This window comes from Oreochromis niloticus, linkage group LG4, assembly GCF_001858045.2.
Source record: "Oreochromis niloticus isolate F11D_XX linkage group LG4, O_niloticus_UMD_NMBU, whole genome shotgun sequence".
NCBI lineage: Eukaryota > Metazoa > Chordata > Actinopteri > Cichliformes > Cichlidae > Oreochromis > Oreochromis niloticus.
In genome coordinates, this window is record NC_031969.2 from 8,516,115 (window position 1) to 8,541,228 (window position 25,114).

Consider the following 25,114-nt stretch of genomic DNA (forward strand, 5'->3'; position numbering starts at 1 on the left):
GGTTCAGAGGAAGCTGCAGGTGTGGGGAAGAGAAAACACAATCACATCTCAAGTCAAACAAATCCGTCTCCGCTGATGGAGATGGATAGAGGGTCAGCATTCCAATCCTTGTTGGAGATCCCCACCGCGTAGCCTCGGGTCCTCGCTCTCACTGCTGCTGCTGCTGCTGCTGCCGCCACTGGGCCAAACATCTGGACGGACGGGGAGAAAGGAAGTAACAAAGAGGAGTGGAGGGGAGAACGTTTTCCAGAGATGAGTGAAAAAGGTGGGATGAACTGAGGTCAGGAGGAGAGGTGAAAGGTGTTAGAGGAACAGGCTTGTTTATCTTGGGTACTCCCCGTGGAGGAGGGAGCCCACAAAAGTGAGCTTGTGTCGGTGGGGGAAAGTTCACACCCTTCTTGTGGCTGCCTTTTATTTCTCTTCATCTTCATCTGGTTCGCTTTGTCTCTTTGGAGCATTTTTCTATCATCGTCTGGGCAGCTGAAGGTCAGAGGCTGCGGTAAATGGGGGTAACATTGTGTTTAATCCTTCAGCCAACACTTCAGCCTCTTCTATCAGTCATCCTTCACAGTGCAGAAGCCTCAAACTGCCTGCTAAAAACTTTGCTCTCTTATTTTTTCTTCTTCTTCATGTATTCCCCAGGAGTCCTATAAAAGCCTGTGCAGCTCTTGTTTTCTCTGCAAGTCGAAGGATGAACTGGAGCTCATAAAGAGAAAACTCAGAGGGCACACTGAGGTCCTGGGCTCTGTAAAAGGCGGGGGCAGCAGCTCTGGTGCTGGTATAGTGGCAGTGGAGAGAAATGTAGAGTTATATGACACACACACACTCCACACCTTGGGAGCATTTGATCCCCGTGAACACTGCACGGCCCGGAGAGGACACGCTCTGTAAATTTTCCTCCCTCCTGCGTGCTGTGTTCTCTGTAACAGCAGCCTGAGCTTGTAAAAAGAAAAAAGAAAAACCACACACATGACAGGTGCCAAAGTCAGGAATGTAAAAAAGAAGTGAATGATGAAATATTATCATGGTGCTTGCTTGTTATTTTTCTTTATTTTTTCTTGGTGTCGTGTACTTTGAGAGAAAGTGTGTGCCAAAGTGTTAGCATGTGTATTCCAGGTGTATGCAGTGCTGGGATTTGTAACTTGTGACAGTTCTGGATAGAAAAATATATTTTTTATTTAGTATTATTAGCAAGAAATGGTTAAAGTATCAACCATATGATGAATTGTTATAAGTGATAGACACACTGTCCTTTTGGATTATGAGTACTAATGCAGTATTTGGCATAATAATTGGTATGTTACTGTCAAACAATTTTATTTACTGCCGAGCTCATTTACCTATCCTGTTTTTCTTTCAGCTCTTTTATTAATTGTTCACATTTATACCAGCCACCAGTAATATTAGCTGTTTCAGTAGTTTATCTGCCACTTTTAGCCATTACCTTTTTATCTGCTAATGTCAGCTATTTAGCTATTGCTAATAGCTAACAGTTTAACTTAGCTTAGCTGAACACTTTTAGCAGTTCCCCTGTTTACTTGTTGTCAGTCTCTTAAGTTTTATATTCTAAAGTTTCATTAATTTCATGCTTTTGCAATATATAACATTTCCCCGCATCCTCTCTTAATTCTTAGCTAGCTATTACCGTTTATCCGTTAGGCTACTCTTAGCTAACAGCTTATTCCCTGTTGACTTGCTGACCTGTTTTCTTGTGTTCTGCTGACCATGTAAATCAGCATTATGCATACACTTTTAACTATATAGTCCAAAAATATTTTTGTGGGACTGACAGATTGTTCAGAATAAGTTTTACTAAACCTCTCAATTATATGCCATTGTGGACAACAAGTAGCCTAGCATAAAATCACATTTCCACTGTCCAAAGCCCCCAGGCAAATATGTGAACAAATATATTAACCAAAATGTGCTTGTATGCCTGAGATTTCTTCCTCTAAATGTGCTTAGTTACATTCTGCTGCAGCTTGCATGTGTGTGTTTTTACTGCTGATGGCACAGTGGAGGATTTATTTGAACAGATGTGAACTCTCAGTACCAGAGTGACCTCAGGTCCTACTTGGCTACACTGCAGCTGATCTCTCTGCCCTGGAATAATAACACTCAGTTTAACAGGCTGACCTGTGGACGAAAAAGCTCGCAAACACACTGTCTAATAAGTCGAGGAATAAGTCTACATTTCCTCTCACAAGGTAACTGAATCTCTCTGTAACCTTATCAGAGCGTGCCTTGCTGCAATGTGGAGTGCATATGTCAGGGTACGTCCTTGTCTTCTGTGAAATATCTCAGTTACAGTAACCAGACAGTACAGTAAAACCAGAAGTTATATTCCTTTCAAAGTCAGATATATGGCTCGGGATTTATACGCTCATTGACTGAAAATGGAGGGTTTTATACCAAATGCACTGCACATTAACAGCGTTGAGCATGAGTTAGAGGAGTCCAGAGGTTGCCGACAAGAGCCATAAAGGAAGTGAATTTATGTCTTAGAGTGATACAGGCGGGAGGTCAGAGGCAGAGTTAAGTGTGTAGGGTCGACAAGGATGAAGAGACAGCAATGTTTAGATAGAGGACAGGGGAGAGTGATTCTAATTTATACCCCACTAATTGGAAACAGCAGAGTCCTGCACCTGAATCGCATTCTCGGCCCTGTGGCCAGCGCTAGGCCTGGGGGACGTGGGAGGGCGATGAGGGCTTTGGGGGGGTGGAGGGATGGACTGGAGGTTAGGGTCAGTGTCAAAGGCAGCATTGTTGTTTCTATCCCTGCAGCCAGGACAGAGGTTTTGTGGTGTGTGCGTGCATGTGTGTGGATTTGGAAACGCAAGATGCGCGTGTCTGAGCAGAATTAGTGTGTGTATGTTTGAAATGTTCTGGGGGTCATGTTGTTGTGACAGTCTCGAAAACACACCACACACACACACTAACGAGGCCGGAGCCAGAGTGAGGACCACCCTGGTGCAACAGAGAGAGAGGAAGGAGGGGGAAAAATCAGCTTAATGTGTCATGGTTTCAATCTGACACGATCTAACATATGACATGGCTGGACTTCAGCAGTCTTAGCTTCCTAGTTAAATAAATATGACAGCCTCCTGAGGTAATTACCATGCTGTGACCAAGTTGAGTCATAGCATCCGTTAATTATGAGATGGGCCGTGTGAATACAATCCCTTTTTTTTTTTTAATCCTTGCTGCGAGTGAGTTTCTGATGTCTGTAATATTTCAGTGAGTGATGGTGTATTCAGATGTTGGCTGTGACTGGGGTCTGGCATTGTGCTTAAAAGTGAAGTAATCTTGGAATTTAGATTGAAAAAACACTGACGTTGCTTGACGGGCTTCATATCGGCACGATCTGTTTGCACTGCTAAGCCACAAGTCAAATCCGGGCCCAGGCCAGAGATTCCCACCCAAGGGCACTGGCACTGTCCCACAAGAAGGTAGTTAAGTGAGGTCCATAAACTGTATATGAAAGATGATGTCACCTGTGTGTTTGTGGACTCGAGATAAGCAGTTTGTCTGTCACTATCTTTTTTTTTTTTTTCAGGGGGTGGATCTGCCTGAGAAAAAGTAAAGAAACAATCCCTCATACTGGAGTGAGCTGTCAATCACAAAGTAGCCAAAACTTTATTATTTATTTTACTCTGAATGGGACCATAATTTATAAAATGAAATTCATCTCATAGTCACTGAAACTTGTAATTAGTGCTTAAGACTACAAACTAATTTAGAAGGGCCATAAATAAGGTGAAAAGTTGCTTAATTTTCTAATAGTTTTCCATACAATCTGCCACCAGAGGAGTCGCCCCCTACTGACCACTAGCAACAATGCAGGTTTAAGAGACTTCCACATTGGCTTCACTTTCATCTGTCTTTTCTACACAGTCTGAGTATCTCAACTAATTTGGAAAAAATACAAAGGATATAATAGATATTTAAATAAATATTCAGAGAGTCGATACATTTGAAACATTTACTAAATTTAAATTGCATGAAAATTTGACTGAATTTGAATTTGAATTAATTTGGCTTGTAGTGTAAAAACATTTTGAAAGCCCAAAAAGAGCAAAAGAGCTCTACATAAATGCCAGTCTATTTAACAATATATACAACAGAGTGAAATGGGGCAAAATAAATTTGTCTAAATGAGCCCATTAGAGTAAGGTAGCTTGCGGTCGGAAAGGAGCACTCAGGTTTTTCGGATGGAAAAATAAAGAGGGTAACACGGGCTCTGAACTAGAGATTTATGCCTGTTTTTCTAATACTGCTGTGTGTCTTTGTGCGTGCGTGCTTTTGTGAAAGCAACTCATCAATTCAGTGCTAAGTGACGAGCTGTCAGCTTTCACACAAAGACAGACAAAGACCCCCTTAATAGGAACGATGCACAGTGCAGATAAATACACATAAACCCCAAAAACCAAATTTCTTGAAAAAAGGGGGGGAAGAAATGGCGGCTGGATTTAGACATATGGGGAACATATTGGTGGCGGATATCTGATCACACGAGTTTCCTCTGAGGAGAAGAGAATACAACAGGATTTAGATGTGGTGGGGGCTGTTTTGTTTCCCTTTAAGTGTGTGTCAGTCGTCTGCCCTCCTTGAGGATGTGAGAGAAAACGTTTCTCTCTGCTTCATCGCTCCTCTTGATCGACAACTTGATAGCCTGCGCACATGACTGAGTGTGCGCAGGCCAGAAAGACACACGCACACACGTCCCACTGTAGTGGTTTGCAGAGAGACAGTTGTCCTATGATACTGCTTTTTTGTTCTTTCCACCTAGCGTGTATTCTGTTGACTGAGCTCTGAGCGCACATCAAAGCTACCACAATCTGTCTGTTTCTCTCACGATTTGCCCCCCACACACACACCACGTCGATCTATGACTGAGCACAAACCATGCACAAACTAAAACACATTTGTATATGTGTATGTTATGGGAGGGACTCTGCATTTTCTTTGATCACTGTTCATCTGACATCGAATTCGTTCCTTTGTAGCGTTCAGAAACACGATCGATTTGTTATTTGACGTTGAAATCCTTGATTTTAAAATAGCCGCTCGTATTCTTTCCCTTTGACAGATCATGTTACTTTTTTGTGTTGAAAAGACACAGAACCAAAGTTAGTGTGTGCGGGGTATCCCCAGTTTTTTTCCTCGCTGTCTTATCATTTCCACATTGATTCCACTGCCCTCTCTGGGCTGAAGTAAAGCCACTGCAGCTGCACATCTTAATCTTACTTTTCCCTTCATCCTGCCTGTCATGTTTACTCCCTGTTTCTCTCCCTCCTCTCTTCTGCAGGATGCATGGTTTCAAAGGGACCACAGAACAAATCAGAGGCCCATCCCTGCGCACCAATGGCCTGTCTCTCATTTCAGATGGAGATTGAAGGGCACGTCTGCTCCCGGGGCGCCCACCGCCCTGAGGGCCTCTGCGTCTCCCCTGCGTGAGAGCTGGACCGCTACGCGCACCAAAAAACCCGTCGACCCCCGCAATCGGCTGTCTGGTGAGCTCAGTCGCTGGAAAAGCCCTAAAAAGCCTCGCCTACATCCCTTGTTAGCTCAAGGCCGTGTGTGTGTGGAGTGTGTTTTGGGTTTGGCGTCACTTTGAAAAGATATGACAATAAACGGGCCCTTGAGCAGGAGTTATTATGTGTTTGGCTGAGAAGCGGGAGCTCGTGTTGCCTCGACGGAAGCTGGATCTTTCCCAGCGTTGTTTTGAGGTGCTTTGGGTTTGTTAGTCATAGCTTACTGTAAAGTGCCTCCTGAGACGCTCCTATTTAGAGATTGTTGTGTGCGCCTCGACTCTGAAGTGGTATCACGGGCCAGCTCCCCTGGCTTTTTCCTGGCGGAGCATGTGTCAGGCTTGTATGCATCTGCAAAAAAAAAAAAAGAAAACAAAAAAAAAAACAACCGAGGCCACAGAAGATCAAATCCAGGTTTGGACGGCGCATTGTATCAATGCGAGCTGTGGCTCCAATCTCCCAGAGTATCTGTCTCCAGCTCTGGTCTTTCTAGGCCTCCATTAAGCTCCTCTAGCTTTCATATGACACGCCGATACCCATCATAAGCTGCATGACAGCATATGGACCTGAGTGACATTTGATGTATGTGGCAGGAGCGAGTGCAGCTCCTCTTTGCGTCTCCCATTCATGTGGTGGAGGCAGGATTAAGACTTGATCCAATAGAGCAGAAGTGGAGGAGAACGAGCCGGGGTCAGATCTGCCTTGAATTAAGTCAGTGTTGCAGCAGGAATAATACAGTCACCTCCCCCAGAACCCAATAATACTACTGAAGGATAATGTGTGTGTGTGTGAGTGTGCTTGGCCTGTGCCGAGGCTGCGACCAAACCACAGGCTGGTGTCCTTTACAGAGAATAGGGGTCTCTGTTGACGGTTCAAACACAGCCCATGGCCCCAGCTTCAAAAAGGCCCCCAATCATCGCACCCACTTACAGCCAACGGCGCATGTCACTTAATGTGGACCACACTATCCATCAATTATGGTGACGCTCAGGGGCCATCTAACACCCGCACCGCAGCTCCGCATAGTGAGTTGTCTTCTTCTCTGACTGAAGCCCCCCTCCTGCAATCCTCAAAGCCCATCTGCTGCAGGAGGTGCAGCGTGAGGCCGCTAACTCCTCAGAGCTGTCACACCAGCAGAGCTCAGGCTTTCCTGCTTCTTTCATCCCGCGATGTCTCGCTCCCTAAAGCTCATCCTCCTGCAAACGTGGCCTCCTGCAGTGTGCTTTAATAGCTCACTTCACCCCTTTTCTCATTCTGATTGTCATCCTTTTTGCACCATTCCCGTCATGCCATAGATTCCCTTTGAAGCGTCCCAACAGTAGGCTTATCCGCACGCCTGTAAGACACACGAGCCCGTGACCTTACCCTCCTACTAGCTGTTTATCTGTCCCTTGGCAAGCGAACTGAGTCAAACTGGAACTCATTTATCGTCATCCGATTCTGACATGTTGCCACGGGGTATTAGTTAAGCCCCAGTGCCTTTTTGGCATCCAAGTGTCGGAACGTATGTTAAGGTTGTACGAGTGAAAATAAATGACACAAATGTGGCGACCATATTGCGAAGTTCTCTTTTAACAGACGGATGATGGCGAGGCGTACAAACCTGAACCAGACCGCACATCCGAGTCTCAGCCCTTTTTCTCTTTCTCCCGTCTCCAGTCGCTGTCCGCACAGGACATCTTCCTCTGTCACATCTGGACGGGGGTGTGGGCGAAGAGGATCGGGTCAGGCCGGAGGGGACGAGGGGTGGCTCTCGTTCCGGCCGATTCGCCGAGTTGTCCTCCCGCTCGAGTCAGCTGCTCGTACACGTGCAGAAGCTTCGGCGTGCATTCATGCGTGTGTGTGTGTGTCCATCAGAGCCCTAACCTCAGCAGCTGTGTGTGATTTTGTATTCATGTCATCTGGGGGGCTTCTTTCCTGTTGTAGTTTTTTTCCTTTCCTTCTTCTTCTTCTTCTTCTTCCTGTCTGTCCTGACACCTTGTTCTGTGCGGTGGAGGCACTTTATGGTCAGATCATGGATGGGACCTGCTTCGTGTCAGCTGCACTGCCTCTATTTCTGAGTTTCCACTTCATCTGGGAAATAGTGCACAGACGTTTTTCTATTTTCAGCAGTGTTTCAAATTTAGGAGAAAGGACATCCATGCTCTTTTTTTAATAGCTCATCTTTGTCTTCCATGTTATTTCTGCCATTTTAATTTCTTCTTTTTTGGTTTTCAAAGCAGTTCTTTTGGTATGAAGTGTTACTAATTGACATTCATGAAGGTTTTCTTATATTTAAGTGCACAGCCTTAATTCATGCATTTCAAAAAATAATTGGTGGTTAAAATTATCCCGTAGCTATTGGATATAAAATATCAACTAGTTTAGAAAATGTTTATAAGACATATTTGAGATTTTCAGTAATGCCTATATTCATGTACTGCAGTTAGTAGAGCAGTCTGTAATAGCAGAGAGAGACATGGTACTCAGTTTAAAAAGCTTTGGGAAATCCTTTTTTAACCTTATTTTTGAGAGAAAATTATCAACCACTTTAGGCACTTTTGACAGCTGAATGATTACATGAAATGTTTTAAGTTTGCTCTGACCGTTTAAATTTAAATTAATTTAGGTAATACTCTAAAACAGCTCCCCAAAAATGTGCCCACAGGCAGGGCCGAGTGGGAAGATTGATAATAAACCTACATAGCTGATGAGTATAGTGTCAGACAGCTAACTGTAACTACCTACAAAATACTAAGTTTGTAAGAGTTAATAAAAAGTAATAAATCACTGCTTAAATGTTTTAAATACAAATGTGACTAAATGATTAAAAAAAGAAGCATTTGGAAAATATGTAAAATCTTAGAAGTTTGTCAAAAAACACATCTGGTGAATTTTAAAGCTAACGTAAGAAAAATAAAAAGTCTGGACCCACTGTTTAAAATTTTACATTTCATATTTAAACTACAGGATACTTTAAAACAAATTCTAACACAGCAGTAATTACATTTTAAAATGTAGAAATAATTAAATGAAGCATCACATAACTCTTCTTCTTCTTTTAATGATTATTTCCTATCATAGTGTGGACCTGCTGTCGAATACTCCCCGCTGGACACACACAGACACAGACGCGCAGTCGGACGGGGCGAGCACTGCTTGGTAAACAATCGCAGCCACACATGCTCACGCTAGGAAGGAACATGAAAACAGCACTAATGGGAAAAAGATGAGAGGGCTCACAGCGAGCACACCCAGAGAGAAGGAGGAGAGCGAGCCGGCAGTCGGACACCGCTCGCTGTCTCAGCCCTGCATGCCGGCACACAAAAACAGCCCTCAGATAGAAAGATAGTTCCTGAGGTCACACTGTTTAAAAAAAAAGAAGGAAAAGGAAAAAGATTGGTGGGTTAAAAAGCACTCAGCTGATTTACAGCATCTGTGAGCTCCTGTGATTATTTTATCCGAACGTTATATTATTATAATTTTGCTGTACTACTTTATTTCTTTCCAGCTATTAGAGCTAAATTACCTACATTTTTGCTTTTTTGTCAAATATATTTAGAATGTTTGATTTACCCATAAATTTTTCCAGTTACAATCTGGCAAACAGTCATATTTATTTGTAAATGAAAAAAACTAAATAAAATGTTAAACATGTTTAAACACTTGCCATAATGGTCGTGCGCTGTTCCTGTAAAGAAAAGAAAAAAAGAAGGACGGCCTTGTGCTGTGAGGGGAAAGAGTGTGTCATCTTGTTTATTTTCCTTTGGTTTGCTGTCTTTTTCCAGGCCATGGGGCGCGATGATAACAAAAAAATATTGCGGGCGTCCGTGTCCTCACAGCGGACTGCCCTCCCCCACCACCACCACCACCACCATTACCACCACCCGACGCGATCCGACGGGGACCGCAGGGCCCTCGCAGCAACATTTTTGCCCTGAGGGAGAGGAGCAGAGAAGTTACCGCCTGTGAGTTAATGACGGCTCGCTGCTGATTCCCCTCACATGTTTTGCTCGTCTTTTGGGGGCTTTTTGCTTATTCGTACAGGCACAAACCAGCTCCTCTCTCTGTCCCAGTGAGGTCTCATCCTCCAGAGTTAATACTGGCCGCCGTCACAAGCTACGGAACTGGTCTTGATTAGTGCTACTGAACTAAGATACTTATGTACGCCACATCCTTCTGGAAAAAAAAAATAAAAATAATAATAATAATTACACTCCCAAAAAATTCTCATTAATTTTTCTCCAGACTTCCAACTCCGTCTCCGCGCTCTCTGCCTTATCCGTGGTGTGTATCCACTAAGACTGAATAATATTTGGACAGGTGTTCTTTCATATACGTTAACTCAAAGGAGTCTAGCGTGCAGTTTCATAAAGCAGGGGAAAAAGAAGCATATCCTGGTGAGTGGGTTCTGAAGTTGGTGCTGTATGCTGTAGTCTGTACTGTATGTGTAATCCCTAACAATAAAAAACTGTTTAGCACTAATTTTCCTGTACTTTTAAAACCTTTTTTTCCTCCCCGTTTCAGACAAGAGGAGGCCACATCTGGAAGACAGATGTAGTCCCAGAGCTTGTTCTCTCCCTTTGACTCTTGCTCTCTCTCTCTCACTGCTTCTCACTCACTCTCTCTTTCTCCTGTCCTTCCCTCCCTCTCCTCTCTTTTTGGGAAACATGAGAGCCGGGCTAATTCTCTCTCTCTCTCTCTCCCTTTTTCTCCCTGCCTTGCTCTCTCCCTCCCACCCTGGCCGGACCACCCACATTCGGAAACGCCTAGCTGCTCCTGAGGCAGAGCCGCCGGCAGCTTAGCGAGACCAAGAGGCAACAGCGAACAAGAGAGATGTAAGGACGGACCATGACGGACGGTTTAAGCAAGAGTGTCAATTACTGCCGTGTCAAAGCCACAACCTGCCATTGTGTGCTGCTGAGAGACTCATCTGCTCCAGCGTGAACCCTGGGCTTTTGTTCCTCACACCACGGCTATCTATATCCATTCATTTTACTCTGCAGCATGGTAGAAGCCATTGTAGAAAAGCATCTCAAGAGAACACATACTTAGAGAAAAGTAACCACAGCTTAATCATCCCTGTGAAGAACAATCACTTCAGATTAAAAAAATCACACTGGAGTGTACTTAAAACAGCAGCTTTTATTTGCTTGGTAGGCAGTAAATGATTATCTTTCAGTTCACCTCAAAAAACTTCAAACTTCTATATAAAGGTCAATGTCACCACCTTGTGGATTCTTCTTGGTATTGCCTCCTAACAAAAGTGTTTCAAGCCTTCACTGTGCCCTCTCTAAAAAGCATAAAACAGGTTCAGGAGTTGTTACTTAATGATAAATAATTTCTTTAGAGATCAGTAATAGTCCACTCATAAGGACGAGCTGCATAAGGTTATGAATAATCTATTTGGCTGTTGTATGATATCCTTTTTATAGGAAAGTTAAAAGGATACTCAAAATATTCACAGTAATAGGTTTAGATGCAGTTAGTTTGAAGTGCTAGTGTAGCACTAGCTCTGCAATCTATGTCAGCTTTGCAAAGCTTTAACTTCTTTAAACTTGTTGATTTTCATGTTTTCGCTGACTTTTTTCATTGACAGAGGAAGGGAGGGAAAAGCCTACGCCTGCCCAGCACCAAACAACAAACACAGCAAAGTCAGAAACTAGCTTGTGAACAGCTGTTTAAAAGGTACATATTTTCCTCAGAAGCTGATGGAGATCAAAAATAGAGCTAAAAGGAAAGGCAAGTTGGACAGAACCAACCACTCCTCAACCAAAAAAATAACACTGCTAGCAAGCTTGGTTAGCAAGCTGCATTCATCAGGACATCTTGGATGCTCTGTTAGGTCCCAGTCACAGAGGCCTCCACAACCACCTGATAACTAACGGTCTTTTGGAAAAAATGCGCATTCCCTGATCAATTGGCAAGCGGTTGCAGAAGGTTGCATGCTGTCATTAGTTGAAATAAGGTGTGTCCAGTGCTCCACTGAAAACCTCTGATTACTTTGGTCACAGCAAACTGCTGCAGTCTCCCACAGTTTGCATGGAAGACAGGTTTTCGCTGCCACTCAGTGGTTTGTTTACAGACAAGATGGCGTCTTTATGTACTTGAAGTACAGAAAGAGGCAAAGATCTGAGTCATGCCGACAATATTGAATACTGAGCTAGCAAAAAAGACAGCAGCAGTTACATTTGAGAACAATACATACCAGCCAAAAGATTTTTCAAATCTAGCAAACCCTAAATTGTCCTTATTTACTGGTTAAAACTGATCTATAAAGCATTATTTGTAATCAGGGAAACATGCTATTTTGACAAGTGTTAGTGGGTAAGCCCATCGCCCAGTGATACAGTGGTTTGTGCAACACAGTAGAGTGACTTTAAGGTGCAACTTAAACATGAGATTGCTTCTCATTTAGTTTTCTCTGTTTTTCTTCGCCCCACTTCAGTAGCCACAGACCCCACAGTGGCCCCAACCATACCTCCATACGTCCCTCCCACGAACAGGCCGATCAAGGACCCCAGCAGAGACTCCCTTCTGACCAGAGAGGACAGCCACCTAATCCACCCTGTCAGCGTTTCCCACAAGCCCCCGAGGAAAGATGGAGAAGAGGAGGAAGGTGAAACATCAGTAGAGGGAAAAATGCAATCTACATCCACATTCAGGTCACCTATGCTCCTCTCTGCTTCTTCCCGGACCTCTTCCAATTCTTCCTCATTCTCCGGTTGGGAGTCTGTGGGAGACACCTGGTCATTCAGCTCCTCTCTTCTCCTCTGTCTCACTATCTCTGCCTGCCTCTCTCTCACCCTTTCCTCAGCCTCCTGGTACAGAGGGCAGCTAAAGTGTAAACCCCCACTCTTCATAACTGCCTGCTCGACTTTCTCCAGCAGCTCCTCCACCGCTGTCTTTCCATCTTGTTCTCCACTGCGGGCTTCCAGGGTGTGGTAGCGCTCTCCGCATTTCTCCACCAGCTCCATTAGGTCCTTCCGCCATGTGACGAGGTATTCTTCCAGCTGCTCGTCCTCATCCAGCACATCTGTGTGGGTGAAGAGTATGATGGTATTTCTGCTTACAGCAGAAGAGCCAAAGAGCTTCTTCAGGACATCCAGTGCCTTGGCTTCTTCATCAGCCGGCTGGTTTGCTGGCACACAGAGCAGAAAGGCGTGTGGCCCAGGGCTGGATGAGGCAATGAAGGAGGAAATATACTTTCTTCTTTCCTCTGAGTTGCAACCTGAACCGTGCCAGGCTGGACTAGAGACTATCACCACCTGCAGAGAGGTGACAGAAGCATAAAGAAAAAGCAATTACAATCGATTACAATGCACCTGTTTAAAAAACATCTGTTATTTACAAAGATATTTTTTACTTTGTTAATCTTAAACTGAACTCACTACTTGAATGAAGTTCAGTCTATGTGTGCATGGCAATTCCAATATTTCTTCCCAAATTTCATGGATATTTACACTTTTATAAGGATTAAAGTCAGTAAATTCAGAGATTTACTGAACACATTTTTCATGTTGGAAACAAAAGCACTGAAAGAAGACTGAACTATATTGGACTGCACTGTTGAGATACTGATCCACCGAAAATTACTACAACCTACAGTTTGTTAGCTAGCTTTGTCCTGTAAGTCGTTCTTGGATGTCAGAATTTGAATTGCAGAAGCCAGTTTAACACAGATTTATGGATAAATCTGTTACCAGTGGAAGCTATGGAACCAAGGAACAAATCTCAGGGCTCAAACACAACTAATTCGAATGACTACTTGAGGCCCGCTCCAAAAGCGAGTCAATACTCTGCTGTTAAAATACTTGACTCAGAAATAAAAATAACACATTTACAGCTAAAACAGTTTTGGGCTCAATCATATATTTACATCCTTATAACAACTGTATGTTTGTATAATCCACTAATTTGAATTTTTTAAGGCTCAGTTAAATTCTTGTTTGTGGCCCTTTGGCCTGTTTTTAATAGCTTATCTGACAAATAACATAGCTTTCTGTGTGGCACAGCCCATCCGAGAAGTCTGCACTCCAGTTTTGGTTTGTAAAATTTGAGTATTTTATTAGTTTATTACAAGGCGTTAGCCAGTATCTCTGTTTGTTCATACAGTTTACAGATGCAGGTTGGCAAGCAAGCTTGTTAGCATTAGCTGATGATATAGAAATTCACAATCTTGACCTAATATGGTCACTTCTGACTCGGAAAAAAAAAATTCTTGGTGGAAGCCAAATCCTAATGTTAAAAAATTAACGTTAAAAAATGTGGGTCACAACCACAGTGGCTACATCCATCTTTTATTTACAGCCTATGTATATAACATCTTAATCTCCCTCCCCTTCATCCTCCTGTCCTTCTCCATTGTCAGCAGTTCCTTCACACTAATAAATGTAGCTTGCCTTGTTTGCTTATATAAGAATTACACTAGGCAAGCGTTTCACAGTAGTATCGTCCACCTAGCCTTCCTTGGAGGCTGTAAAATAAATTTAACTGCACTGACCACCCAGCAGACTCAGGTGTTTGTTTTTGCTTTGGTGTGAAGGCCAATGGTAGAATTACCGAGCCTATTGACCACATTTGTTTTTGTTTTTTTATACATAGTTGACCACATGAGAGCAACAGCTGCAAAGTGATGAATATATTTAGTATCAGCGTGTATCGAGATTTTACACCATAGAGTGCATATAACAAGGCTATGGTTTTACAACTAACGCGTTAAAACAAACCCAGGTCTGTTGGCTCAGTTTCTTTTGGCTGGTGCGAGCGCTGTAAACCAAAGCCTCGAGCAGATACGCCCCGAGAGTTTCACAGTTGCTTATTTTTTTGCAAAATTTTGAAACCTAGTCATGCTTAATTTTGTGGGTTTTCTTAATCATTTAAATGTGCCTGGTTGGTTAAGCACACGTTTCTTTTTTCCTGTGGGGTAAGAAACTCAAATGAATACTGCAAACTGGCTTTTAAATGCATTCGTGCTCATTGTTGCATCCGAGTACATCAGCTCACATTTCAGATGAGAGGATTCAGTGATGTCGACATGCAGGAAGGCGTTTACAGGAAATGACACTGGACAACATTCAGAGCACATCTACTATCTGCACGATTAAGCAGCAGCACGTTATCAAGAAGAGAGAGCGAGAGACTTTATTATAAGTTACATTTTCTTTCACGCAAACATGTTTCTGTTATTAACCATTGTAACCACAGGTGTCGCCAAAACAACCAGAAATGGATCCTTAATATTTATCATGTATATAACTTTTTCAACATATATGTTTATTTCAAAGGGACAATTTATATATATTAACACAAGCCCTTAAATCCTTCATGTAAATATGCCACACAGGCTCATTTTCATCTGCAGTCAATTGCAGGTTTATGGCAAACATTAAGAGAAACACGAATTTGATGGCCAGTTTGTTGTCTTCACCACTGTAGCTGACAGTTCTTCAGCAACCTGCTCCTTGATTTTAGCATGTAGCTATAAACCAATCAGGCATAACATTTTAACCACTGTCAGGTGAAGTGAGTAATGCTGATTATCCCTTGATCATGGCAGTTTTTATCGGGTGGGATATATTAGGATGCAAGTGAACATTTTGTCCTCAGTTTGATGTGTTAGAACAAGGAAAGCGGGCAAATGTAAGGATTTGAGCAAGTTTGACGTGGACCAAACTGTGATTGCTAAATGACTGGGTCAGAGCATCTCCAACACTGCAGCTCTTGTGGGGTGTTGGGGTGTGGTCAGTATCTATCAAAGTGCAAGGAAGGTAGAGTGATGAACCAGTGACAGGCTCATGGATGCACCTGAGGAGCAAAGGCTGGCCTGTGTGGTCCAAGCCAGACAGACAAGCTACTGCAGCTCAAACTGCTGAAAAGGTTAATGCTGGTTCTGATAGAAAGGTGTCAGAACACACAGCATTACAGTTTGTTGTGTATGGGGCTGTATAGCTGCAGACCAGTCAGGGTGTCCATGCTGACTCCTGCCCACCACCAAAAGCTTCAACAATGAGCACATGAGCACCAGAACTGGACCATGGAGCAATGGGCGAAGGTAGCCTGGTCTGATAAACCACATTTTCTTGTACGTCACATGGATGGTTGGCTCCGTGTGCATCCCTTACCTTGGGAACATCTAGGACCAGGATGCACTGTGGGAAGAAGGTGAGCTGGCAGAGGCCGTGTGACGCTTTGGCCAATGTTCTACACGCAAACCTTGGATCCTGCTAACCATGTGGTTACTTTGACATACCTACCTACTTAAGCATTGTTACAGAACATGAACACCCTTTCATGGAAACAGTATTAACTGATGGCTGTGGCCTCTTTCAGCCGGATAATGGACCCTGCCACCAACCAAAAATGGTTCTGGAATGGTTTCAGGAGCACAATGAGTTTGAGGTGTTGACTTGGCCTTCAAAATCCCCAGATCTCAATCCAATCGAGCATCCGTGAGATGTGCTGGACAAACAAGTACAATCAATAGAGGGCCGACCCCCCCTTCACATTTTGATGCTAGATACCTCAGCACGCCTTCAGGGGTCTAGTGGAGTCTGTGCCTCGATGGGTTAGGGCTCATTTTGGCAGCAAAAGGGGGACCAACACAATATTAGGCAGGTGGTAACAATGTTATGCCTGATTGATGTATAATCATATTATGAACATACATCTGGCAGGTTAGGTGGGCTAAATGTAGGTAAATTATTACTGTATAGACTAAACTTTAAACTAAAGCATATTAAAACTAAATTGTAATAATTTTGTCTGACACAGGCCTCTCTTGTAATGAGACATTGAGACTCAATGGGACTACCTTTATAAATAAAGTTAACGAAACAAAAAAATACATAAGTAAAAACAACAGAAGACCCAAAATTGAACCCTGAGGTACTCCGATATTAATGTTAACTGTTTGAGAAATTAACACATAAATAGATAATAAAGTTGTTGTTTTCTATTAACATTTATACTCATATTTTAAGGTATTATACTTTGTAAACATCTGGCTATAATTTTTCAAAAGCACAAAAGCGACATGCAGACTTCAGAAATAAGCAGGTGAACTTATAAAGGACCACAGTCCATATTGTTCAGTTATTGTTACCTGTCTGCCCGCGACTTCCCCTCTGTGCTTGCTGCACTCCTGGACAGCATCATCATCTGTGTCCTGCTGGTAGTCTTGCAGGCCGAGGATTTTGCATATTGCAGTTTTCTTCCCTGCCCCACTCCGGCCCAGCACTACCAGCCTCAGCTCTGCTCAACAAGAGAGAGAGAAAAAACGTTTTAATGACACGATGCACTTATTTCATACACTGAAGTGTGCTCACTTTAAAGGGACCGAGTTTTTAAATTCACTTATAGCCGAAAATGACTGGCATGTATAAGCTGTCTGCTCTTTATCGTGCGAGTTGTTTACAGAGATAAGGCCCACCCTGTGTGCCGGGTGTGCGTGTCGTAAGCTCGTCTGCTACGTTGAGCTTTGAAGCGTTTCACCTCAGCTGGCTGCGCCCTTTGCAGCTGCTGCTTCTTGTAAACCGACCGTGGATGAACCGCGCCCCTAACTTTCCTCTCTTATTTCATGGTTTCAGCCACATGCGAGAAAATTTATCAAACCTACCTGACTGTGTAGCAGATGCTGACATTTCTGCTCCTGCTCGCTGTCGTATGTAGCGTTGAATCAGGCGTAAACACACACTTCCTAATTCCTGCGGGCTGACTCAGCCCTGCCTCTGACACTGAAGTTCACTCCACCAGAGGTGAACACAGCTCCATCTGTTGTGGGAAGTGTTCATGGCACCATCCGCACATCAGGGGATAGATGTTGGCACCGAATTTTACAATTGTTAACCCGGGGGGAATAATTTACTCAGTTTAACTGGATGAGTTTATTTATCAAATGATCAGTTGGTTTTTGAGCATAGACTTCTTACTCATAAGATAAGGCAGAGAAGCCATTTATAGCTGCACCAACCCATCTGCTGTTAATGCAAATATCTAACCAGCCGATACTCAGTGCATTTAGAAATGCAGACATGGTCAAGATGACCTCCTGAAGTTCAAACTGAGCATCAGAATGGGAGAAGAAAGGTGATTAAAGTGACTTCGAACATGGTCTGGATGCTGGTACCAGACGGCCTGGTCTCAAACTGCTGATATACTGGGATTTTACCACACAAACATCTGTAGGGTTTATACAGAGTTGTCTGAATAAAAGAAAATATCCAGTGACTTCTTTAACTGTAATGTAAATAATTACAGCCACGGTATGCACAAGATCTGACTAAACAACGCATCAAACCTTGAAGCAGATGGGCTCCAGCAGCAGAAAACCACACATGGTGCCAGTCCTGTCAGAGACTGAGGCTACAGTTCACCACAATCAGAGAATAGTGGATGCTACCTGGTCTGACGAGTCTCAATTTCTACTGTGAAAATTGAATGGTAGGGTCAACATTTGACATAAACATGGAAGCATGGGCAAAAAATATCAGCTGAATCTGGGAAGTGATCATTTTAATGTTGCCACATGGTTCAAGTTTAAGCCGGCGGTGAATTGTTGGAACAGCTCTTCACTACAACAAAGTCACACCTAAAGGTGCAGTCTATCAAGTTTTCACATGTTATATACACAGTAAAATATTAAATGTATAAAATGATTCATTTATACAGAATAAAAGAACAACTAAGCAGATGTGAAATATATTACATTATGTCAGTGATGAGCAGGGAACTTAAAGGTTTCTGTACACTTCTGTAAAAAAGAAAAAAGTTCAATATGTAGACATGTATTGAACTGTCACGCAATTAACGTCCCACTGAAGAGCTAAGCACACACACACACACACACACACACACTCAGTCCACTACATCCATCCATAAAACAGACAGTTGTACAGTAACAGTAAAACCAAGCTGACGTGCCTTTTAAGATTAACATGTTCAGTAAAATGTTCCATTTAAAAATACAGCAATTAGAAAACTAAGAGAAACAAGTTCTTAAAAAAATACACTTTAAAAACACGTAGATGCTAGAAATATCCACATTCTTCAAATGCAAAGCCGAGGCTTAAATTAAAGTCCGAAGGATCTCCCTGGTCAAGTGTTTCCTCCAGATTCCTAGTCATCTTCTCCTCAAAGTCCAGGCATGATGTAGGCGATGTTGTCCAACGTATTTGACTGACAGAAGGAGACAGAGCTTTGTTAGCAGGCTGCGATAAAAACCACATATTATACAGTGAACGGTTATCAAAAACAGTACTGTGAAGAATTCAATGAAGTTGATGGTACAATACCAGGACGTTTCGAGGACATCCATTTAACTGTGGTATCTGTGCTGTGAGACAGGTCAGCGGGCCCAGCGCGCACAAGATAGAGTCCAGAAGAACAGACAAACTCCCGGATACAGCCACCATCCCCTAGTGTGAGAAAACATGCCTTACTGGTTTCATTGCACATCAACGAATTCAATTTAAAAATTTGCATTTATGCTTTCATTTCTAGATAAAAGCTTTTATAGGTGTGCGCATTTAAAACTCACCTCTGTTTCCTGTAGCCTATGTCCAATCAGGGACAGAGACTCTCCCAGCAGCTGCAGGTGAGCCGCTGCATCGATGGGATCGACATCTGGGACTCGAGCCGGGGACAGGGACATGGTGCCAGGCGCTCTGGTTGGAGACACCACTCCTGTCGATGTCCCTGCAACTTTACAGAGAAAACGGCACTTACAGACAGCAAGCAAAGATCCAACAGTGAGTGGACGCAAACCACCGCCCTCACAGTCAAATATACCTTTGCTTTTGGTCTCGCTGGACGTCTTGTGTTTGACCGTCGTGGCTTCAGCTTTGTTTTGTTTGTGCTGCAAATACTGAGCTTTCTGCCTCCAAACCTACAGAAAAACATACACATGAAGCACACCACCAGCACTTAAAGGCATGTAAGCCACACTGGATTATAGCAAAAGACAAAAACTTACCAGCTTGTCCTTTTCGGGCATCGCCTTCCAAACCTCTGCCAATTTTTTACTCAGTTCGCCAAACACTTCAGATTAAATATGCAAACACATACAGTTTATATGGGTTTCTTACTGTTAGATTTAAAGTACTTCATCACAAATTATACTGTGTTTCAAAGTTTTTCCTCACCTAGTCCCGGCTGTTCTGCATTTATGTTGACCCTGTACTCCTTACAGAACACCTGATACGCTGTTGTGTTTTTCTTTTTGGGCTTGATGACAGAAAAAAAACAACAACAATTGAGCACATCATTAACATTTACTTACAAAGAACGACAAATGTAACTAAATACTATTTCACCTTATCTTTATCCTTCTCGTGCTTGTCTCGATCTTTGTCCTCCTTCTTCTTCTTCTCTGTCGTACCGTCGCTACCTTGGTGGTGGTGTGGAGGGATCGGCGTGCCCATGGCATACATAGGCCCCACGGCACTGTGAGTGACTGTGGGATGGGAGTGACTGTGGCTCTTTGATGAGTCTGGTGACAGTCATACAAAGATAAATGGGCAGATGTAGAGTTAACTACACTGGCTTTAGAAAAGAAATGGGCCCTTTTGTGAAACATTATTATGGATAGAGTCAGTATTAATACTCATCAATTCAACTGCCCAATAACTGCATTAATTCTCCTCTAAGGAAACAATGACACAATCCTGTGTTCTTCTCTGATGACGGTTTAGTACCAGAAACAGCCTCAAACAAAGCACAATGCTTTGCAAAATATGCAAGAAAACTGTTCCTGCTAAAAGTGGAAACCACAAACACGCGATCAAGTGCAACCAGACTATGAAGGAGGAGATACTGGCAGTTGGTGTTGTGCAGTCTAAAAGCAAACAAATTCACTCCATATGACAGGAAGAGGAAATTACCGATTAGGTTAGATGGTGGGAACGCTGGGCTTTAAGCAGCTTTATAATAAAAAAAAAAAAAAAAAAAAAAGCTCAACCCAAGATCCAACATCCCAGGTGGAATTTTTTTTTTTTAAATCACTAACAATATTGTGCAGCTGCTGACTGCCACTAATGACAGTAGCTAACTGGAAAAGAAGGATGGCAAATAACCTTTATTTACTTACACTTATAAATGCTGCTGAATGCAAGTAACATTTTTCTGTATCATCAGTATCATCAGAAATATTGTTATTGAGAATCTGGAGCCTATAGCACCCTCCTCCCAGTGGTTTTTAGCTCACATTTAGTTCAAAGTGCTTCAAAGTGACTAACTCAGAGAGGGACCTCATGACTAACCCCACCCTTTAAACATGCCTGCAGGCCAGTATCACTACTAGAAAAAGAGGTGGTGGCTGCTGTTTAACCTACATCATTTTAAGCTATAAAGCTTCAGCAGTCACATCAATTCATTTCAGCTTAAGCGTGCTGTAAAATATAGCAGCAGTGAATAGGAAAAGAATCACTGGCTTTTCCTCTGCCAACGTTACAGCTGTGTTTATAATACAAAGAGCTTTTAAAGACTTCAGCCTCTAAATGCCACCTCCTTCCTTGATATCATTTGCGAAAGCTCTCGGTGAGAACTAAAGGATAATGAAATGCTCATGCTTCAAACATAGCTAAATCCCACACTCGACAGTGTCCTCGAAAGCAGAGTTTCCTGGCAGAAACCTTCAAATGCCATTTCCCTTTGTCATCAAAAGCCACTGTGTTGACAGCATTAATCAGAAGACAAATCACATCATGTGACATTCAAACCGGTCAGGTCCCATTCATCAGTCTGCTCAGACTGTTTGTCATAATGTTGTTTGCTAACTTCACGCACTAGTTTTTATCTTAATGTACTTGAGATGACAACAATATACTCTTTCCACAGTTGTTTATTCTTTTTTGTTGATCACATTTTTATCTCAGTTTTATGTTTATCTTTATTTTGAACACTATGCACAGTGTAGTTTGTTTTATCTTTATCATTGTATATTCTATTACAGTTGCATTGTGTGGTTACTGCTGATCCTTGTTTCATGCTGAACTCTGCTTTCATGATTTTTAATGACTTCAGTTGCATTTTTAGTGATTTTGCAATCACTAACCTATGCCTCACTGACCTGAGGTGAACACTGAACCTGAACATAGGAAGCTGATTTTAAAAATGCTTACTGAAAACAGAGGATATCAGACAGACAGAGGTTTTGTACCTGACACATTTAGTTTGCTAGCCCTAGAAATGTGTCTGTCACCCAGAGAGGAACAGCTCAGGCTCCACTTGCCCTCCTCACGCTGTCGAGCACTGAAATACTTTCCAAATTAACTCATTATCGCCCTGCAGCGGTTTGTTTTTTTCCTGTCTTTTTACCAACACAATGACAGCGGATTTGATTTTGACATTTGACAGTATGTTACTATACTACTATTTTAAATAGAGCATAAACTGAAGCTAACTGTATCTCAAGTAACTACAGACTTATACAGACATACACTGTTACCTGACTTGAGGTGGAAAAAGTTTCATATTTAGCCAGTCCTGTTGGCCACTTCGCTTAAGCCTAAACTATTTTTAGAGAATGCTGAGTTTTCTGGAGTGCCCTGATGTTTTATTTTATTTTTTTTTAACTTAGTGTATTGCATTTAGCTGCGTTTTTTGAAAGACTGATTGCACCACATTAACACCATGACTCAGGGTAGTTATACCAAAGCGCATGACTTTGGTATAACTACTCTGTAAAACAAGGAATTTAAGTATCACTGTATCAATGTTAGTGCATTTCCTAATGTTCCTAACATTAGAAAAGTGTATTAGTATAGTAAATCAGCACTTGTTATGTTGTTAACAGTTATGGTTACAGTTATGCTGACACTTTGAACAACTAACAAAAACCATGAGCAGAGTTGAAGCTGACTAAAGCTAAATTTTCCAAGTGAAACCCTGATGCAGCAGGTTTCCTCTTGTCAGCCATAAGGAAACCAATTATTAAATGTTGGCATAAAACCACAATAACTGCTGGCAGCTAGACATGAGTCTGGCTTGCTGGCTAACTAGTAAAGACGGCTCAAAAAGTGTAAACTCTGTTTTTATGATCATGTATAAACAATAGAGACGCCTCTGTTTCCACAGTTTGATTCCAATACCAAAAATGCAGGACAAAGTCTTTCCAAAAAAATGCTTCTGAGTGAACTCACCGCTAAATCCTTTGCTGTGCTTCTTGTCCTTCCCACTTTTATCCTTGTCTCTGTCTTTTTCTTTGTCCTTTTTCTTTTTGCTTTTCTTGCTCTTCTTCTTCTTTTTTGACAAGTGCGTATATGAATCGTCTATAACCAGTTCACCTGCCTCCAGTTCTGCCCCAGAAGAAGAGCTTTCATCTCCCATGCCACCTCCATAATGTCCTTCATACCAGAGTAGAATAACAAATATTAATTTAAGAAAAAATAAAAACTGAGGAAGTGGATAGTGTGCTGTGTATACAGAACTGTGCAAAAGTCTTAAGTCAGACTTTTTTTGGTAAGTGATTAGTCCAAATTTGAACATTTTTTGGTCGAACGTACAGATTCATCCTACCTTCCACTTCCACCTCTTTCCCCACCACAGGCAGCGGATCTCTATTCTGCTGCAGCTTCTTCTTGGGCGACTTTGAAGGTAGTGCCCCCTCCCGATCCTTCTCCTTCTTCCCCCCTCCTTTGGAGGAGTGCGGCGTGAATGGGAAGCTCTCTCCCTCCTCTTTCTCTGGCGACATGATGAGCTTCATCTTCAGCCCATCCGCCTCACGTAATGTCAAGGGCTCTTCTTTGGGGGCACCGCCGTGGAACAGAGAGGATTTGGAGGAAGAGGAGCTGGAGGAGTGCTTCTTGGAGGAAGATGATGACGAAGAGGTGGGACGGGAGTGAGAAAAAGAAGAATGGCTCCCTGTGCTTCCGCCGCCGCTGCTCTCACGTTTGCGGTCCTTGGAAGAGTGCGAAGAGAAGGACGGGTAGGAGGGCTTCTTATGCAAGTGGGGGCTGGGGTCTGAACCTGTGGCCAGGGGAGAGGTGATAGCCTGCAGGAGGCCCATCGCCGTATCTGTGGGATGGGATGATGAGGGAGAAGAAATGGGCGGGGAGCGGTCCGCGGACTTGTGCTTCTTCTTGTGGGGAGGAGGGCCTGAACCATCATGGTCTATTGAGAGAAAAAAGGAAGAAAAACACAAACACAATTACAAAAACACAACATGACAATATATCTTCCCAGTGTTAAATTAAAACACAAGCACTCACCTCTGTAATAGTAGTCATCGCTATGCTTTTTCTTCTTTTTGTGCGATTCTCCTCCCAGCATGAAAAGTTCTGAATCCTGATTTAAAAAAATATCAAAACCATAATAAATAGCTTCCATCATGAACACTGACGGTGAGCTACTGATGATAAATAACTTACCTTTGGCCTTTTCTTGGAAGACTTCCGTACTTCAGCAGCAATCTCTTCCTCTTCCCTCAACAGATCTTTGTACGACCTCCTCTTCTCCCTCTGGCTGCGACCAGCCACGAGCCCCCTGTCTCCCTCCATTCCCACATCTAAAATGCACAAAATCCACGTCATATTTCTCGCTTCCACAAGAAAAAAAACCCCCTAATTATTCTGATCACATGTGCATCTCGTTCAGAAGAGCAGCGATTAGACTAAAATGCAGTTTTGTTACAGTTCGTTTGTGTTTCTGGGTGTGCAAAAGGAAAATAAGTCACACTTCATTACCAATGGCTTCTCTACCCTTGATCTCCTCAAAAGCCATGGTCTCCCCTTTAACCACACTTGATATGAGATGTCAGACAACACCAAGGCAACACACAGACCTGTTAAGTAAAAACACCAAGAGCAAAAATCAAACACTAGTCCAGACATTAAATAACATATCAACACCAGGGGAAAAGCGAGTCAGAGCAGTTGCAGTAAATGTTACAAGTGAAAATAATAGTCAGGTATAATTTCCTTGCAAACAGATTATGTCTTGCTTTAACTATTCCCGGTTAATCCTACACTCAGCCCTCTAAGCAGCTTGGATGTACCTAAAAGTGCTCAATGAGTAGCAGTTACTTCAGGAAAAATACTATTTGTGTCTGCATTTATAATATGGCCTCACTCATATAAAGAGTTACAGAAAATTACAGCTAAAAAAATTCCCGCCTACTTTCGTAAAGATACACAAACACACCCCCCTCTCTATCCACTTTGACACTGTCGCTTCCCAACATTTAAAGGCTCCCAATCAGTCATGCCGAGTGTGCCTTGAGCTAGCCGGCAAACACCGCTAAGGAAAGCCCGAGGCTTTCCCCACAAGCTGGGCCGCGGTCAGCTGAAGTGGACAAAAGAGACCCGCGGGCACGCGTTTAACTCCGCTCCTGTCTCCATCTCCTATGCAGTGCTAGAATGTGTAGTTTGCAAACACCGGGAGGTGAGGAAAAATAAATTTTACTACCTCCAAGAGATCTCCAATTTACGCGGGTCCCGTCGCCATCTTTAGTATCGGCGAGACAATACGCGTCGGTGCGAGGGGAGGGACTTAGGTAACGTAGCCAATCGGCGTAAAAGTAGCCATACTAGCAAGCCTTTGATTAAATCGCTGTATCCACTGAAACAAATGACAACTACAAAGGCCCTCAAATATAAAGACACAGACAA

General features: G+C 42.8%; 2 protein-coding genes and 1 long non-coding RNA gene across 13 annotated transcripts in view; 1 reads left to right on the top strand and 2 right to left on the bottom strand.

The window, feature by feature from the left end:
• The window catches only part of LOC102080390 (uncharacterized), a 64,670-nt gene extending 52,453 nt beyond the window's left edge, over positions 1–12,217 (top strand). For 6 of the 10 annotated variants that reach the window (XR_003219891.1, XR_003219887.1, XR_003219886.1 and 3 more), the window contains 4 exons: positions 5,309–5,513; positions 8,595–9,478; positions 10,284–10,348; positions 11,959–12,217. This is a non-coding gene — a long non-coding RNA (uncharacterized LOC102080390). Of the gene's footprint in view, positions 1–1,756; positions 2,208–5,308; positions 5,514–8,594; positions 9,479–10,283; positions 10,349–11,958 lie in introns of those variants that run through there. The other 4 variants (XR_003219890.1, XR_003219892.1, XR_002061963.2 and 1 more) reach the window with 3 other exon arrangements.
• si:dkeyp-69e1.8 (GTPase IMAP family member 7) lies at positions 10,636–17,285 on the bottom strand. The gene is made up of 3 exons (XM_003443173.3): positions 17,128–17,285; positions 16,615–16,763; positions 10,636–12,778 (listed from the first exon to the last, which is right to left on the bottom strand). Exons 1-3 carry the CDS (start codon positions 17,150–17,152, stop codon positions 11,921–11,923), a joined length of 1,032 nt encoding a protein of 343 aa, XP_003443221.1. The 5' UTR covers positions 17,153–17,285; the 3' UTR covers positions 10,636–11,920.
• Positions 17,286–17,997: 712 nt separating this feature from the next.
• On the bottom strand, positions 17,998–25,028 carry hmgxb4a (HMG box domain containing 4a). Of its 2 annotated transcripts, none has more exons than XM_005468483.2 (13): positions 24,912–25,028; positions 24,191–24,288; positions 23,876–24,012; positions 23,717–23,792; positions 23,025–23,618; positions 22,649–22,852; positions 19,823–19,998; positions 19,652–19,733; positions 19,483–19,547; positions 19,299–19,395; positions 19,048–19,211; positions 18,803–18,925; positions 17,998–18,686 (listed from the first exon to the last, which is right to left on the bottom strand). In XM_005468483.2, exons 2-13 carry the CDS (start codon positions 24,225–24,227, stop codon positions 18,642–18,644), a joined length of 1,800 nt encoding a protein of 599 aa, XP_005468540.1. In that variant the 5' UTR covers positions 24,228–24,288; positions 24,912–25,028; the 3' UTR covers positions 17,998–18,641. The 2 variants fall into 2 exon arrangements, with proteins under 2 accessions (XP_005468540.1, XP_019213758.1); XM_019358213.2 differs by lacking the exon at positions 24,912–25,028 and adding an exon at positions 24,502–24,522.
• Positions 25,029–25,114: the final 86 nt, after the last annotated feature.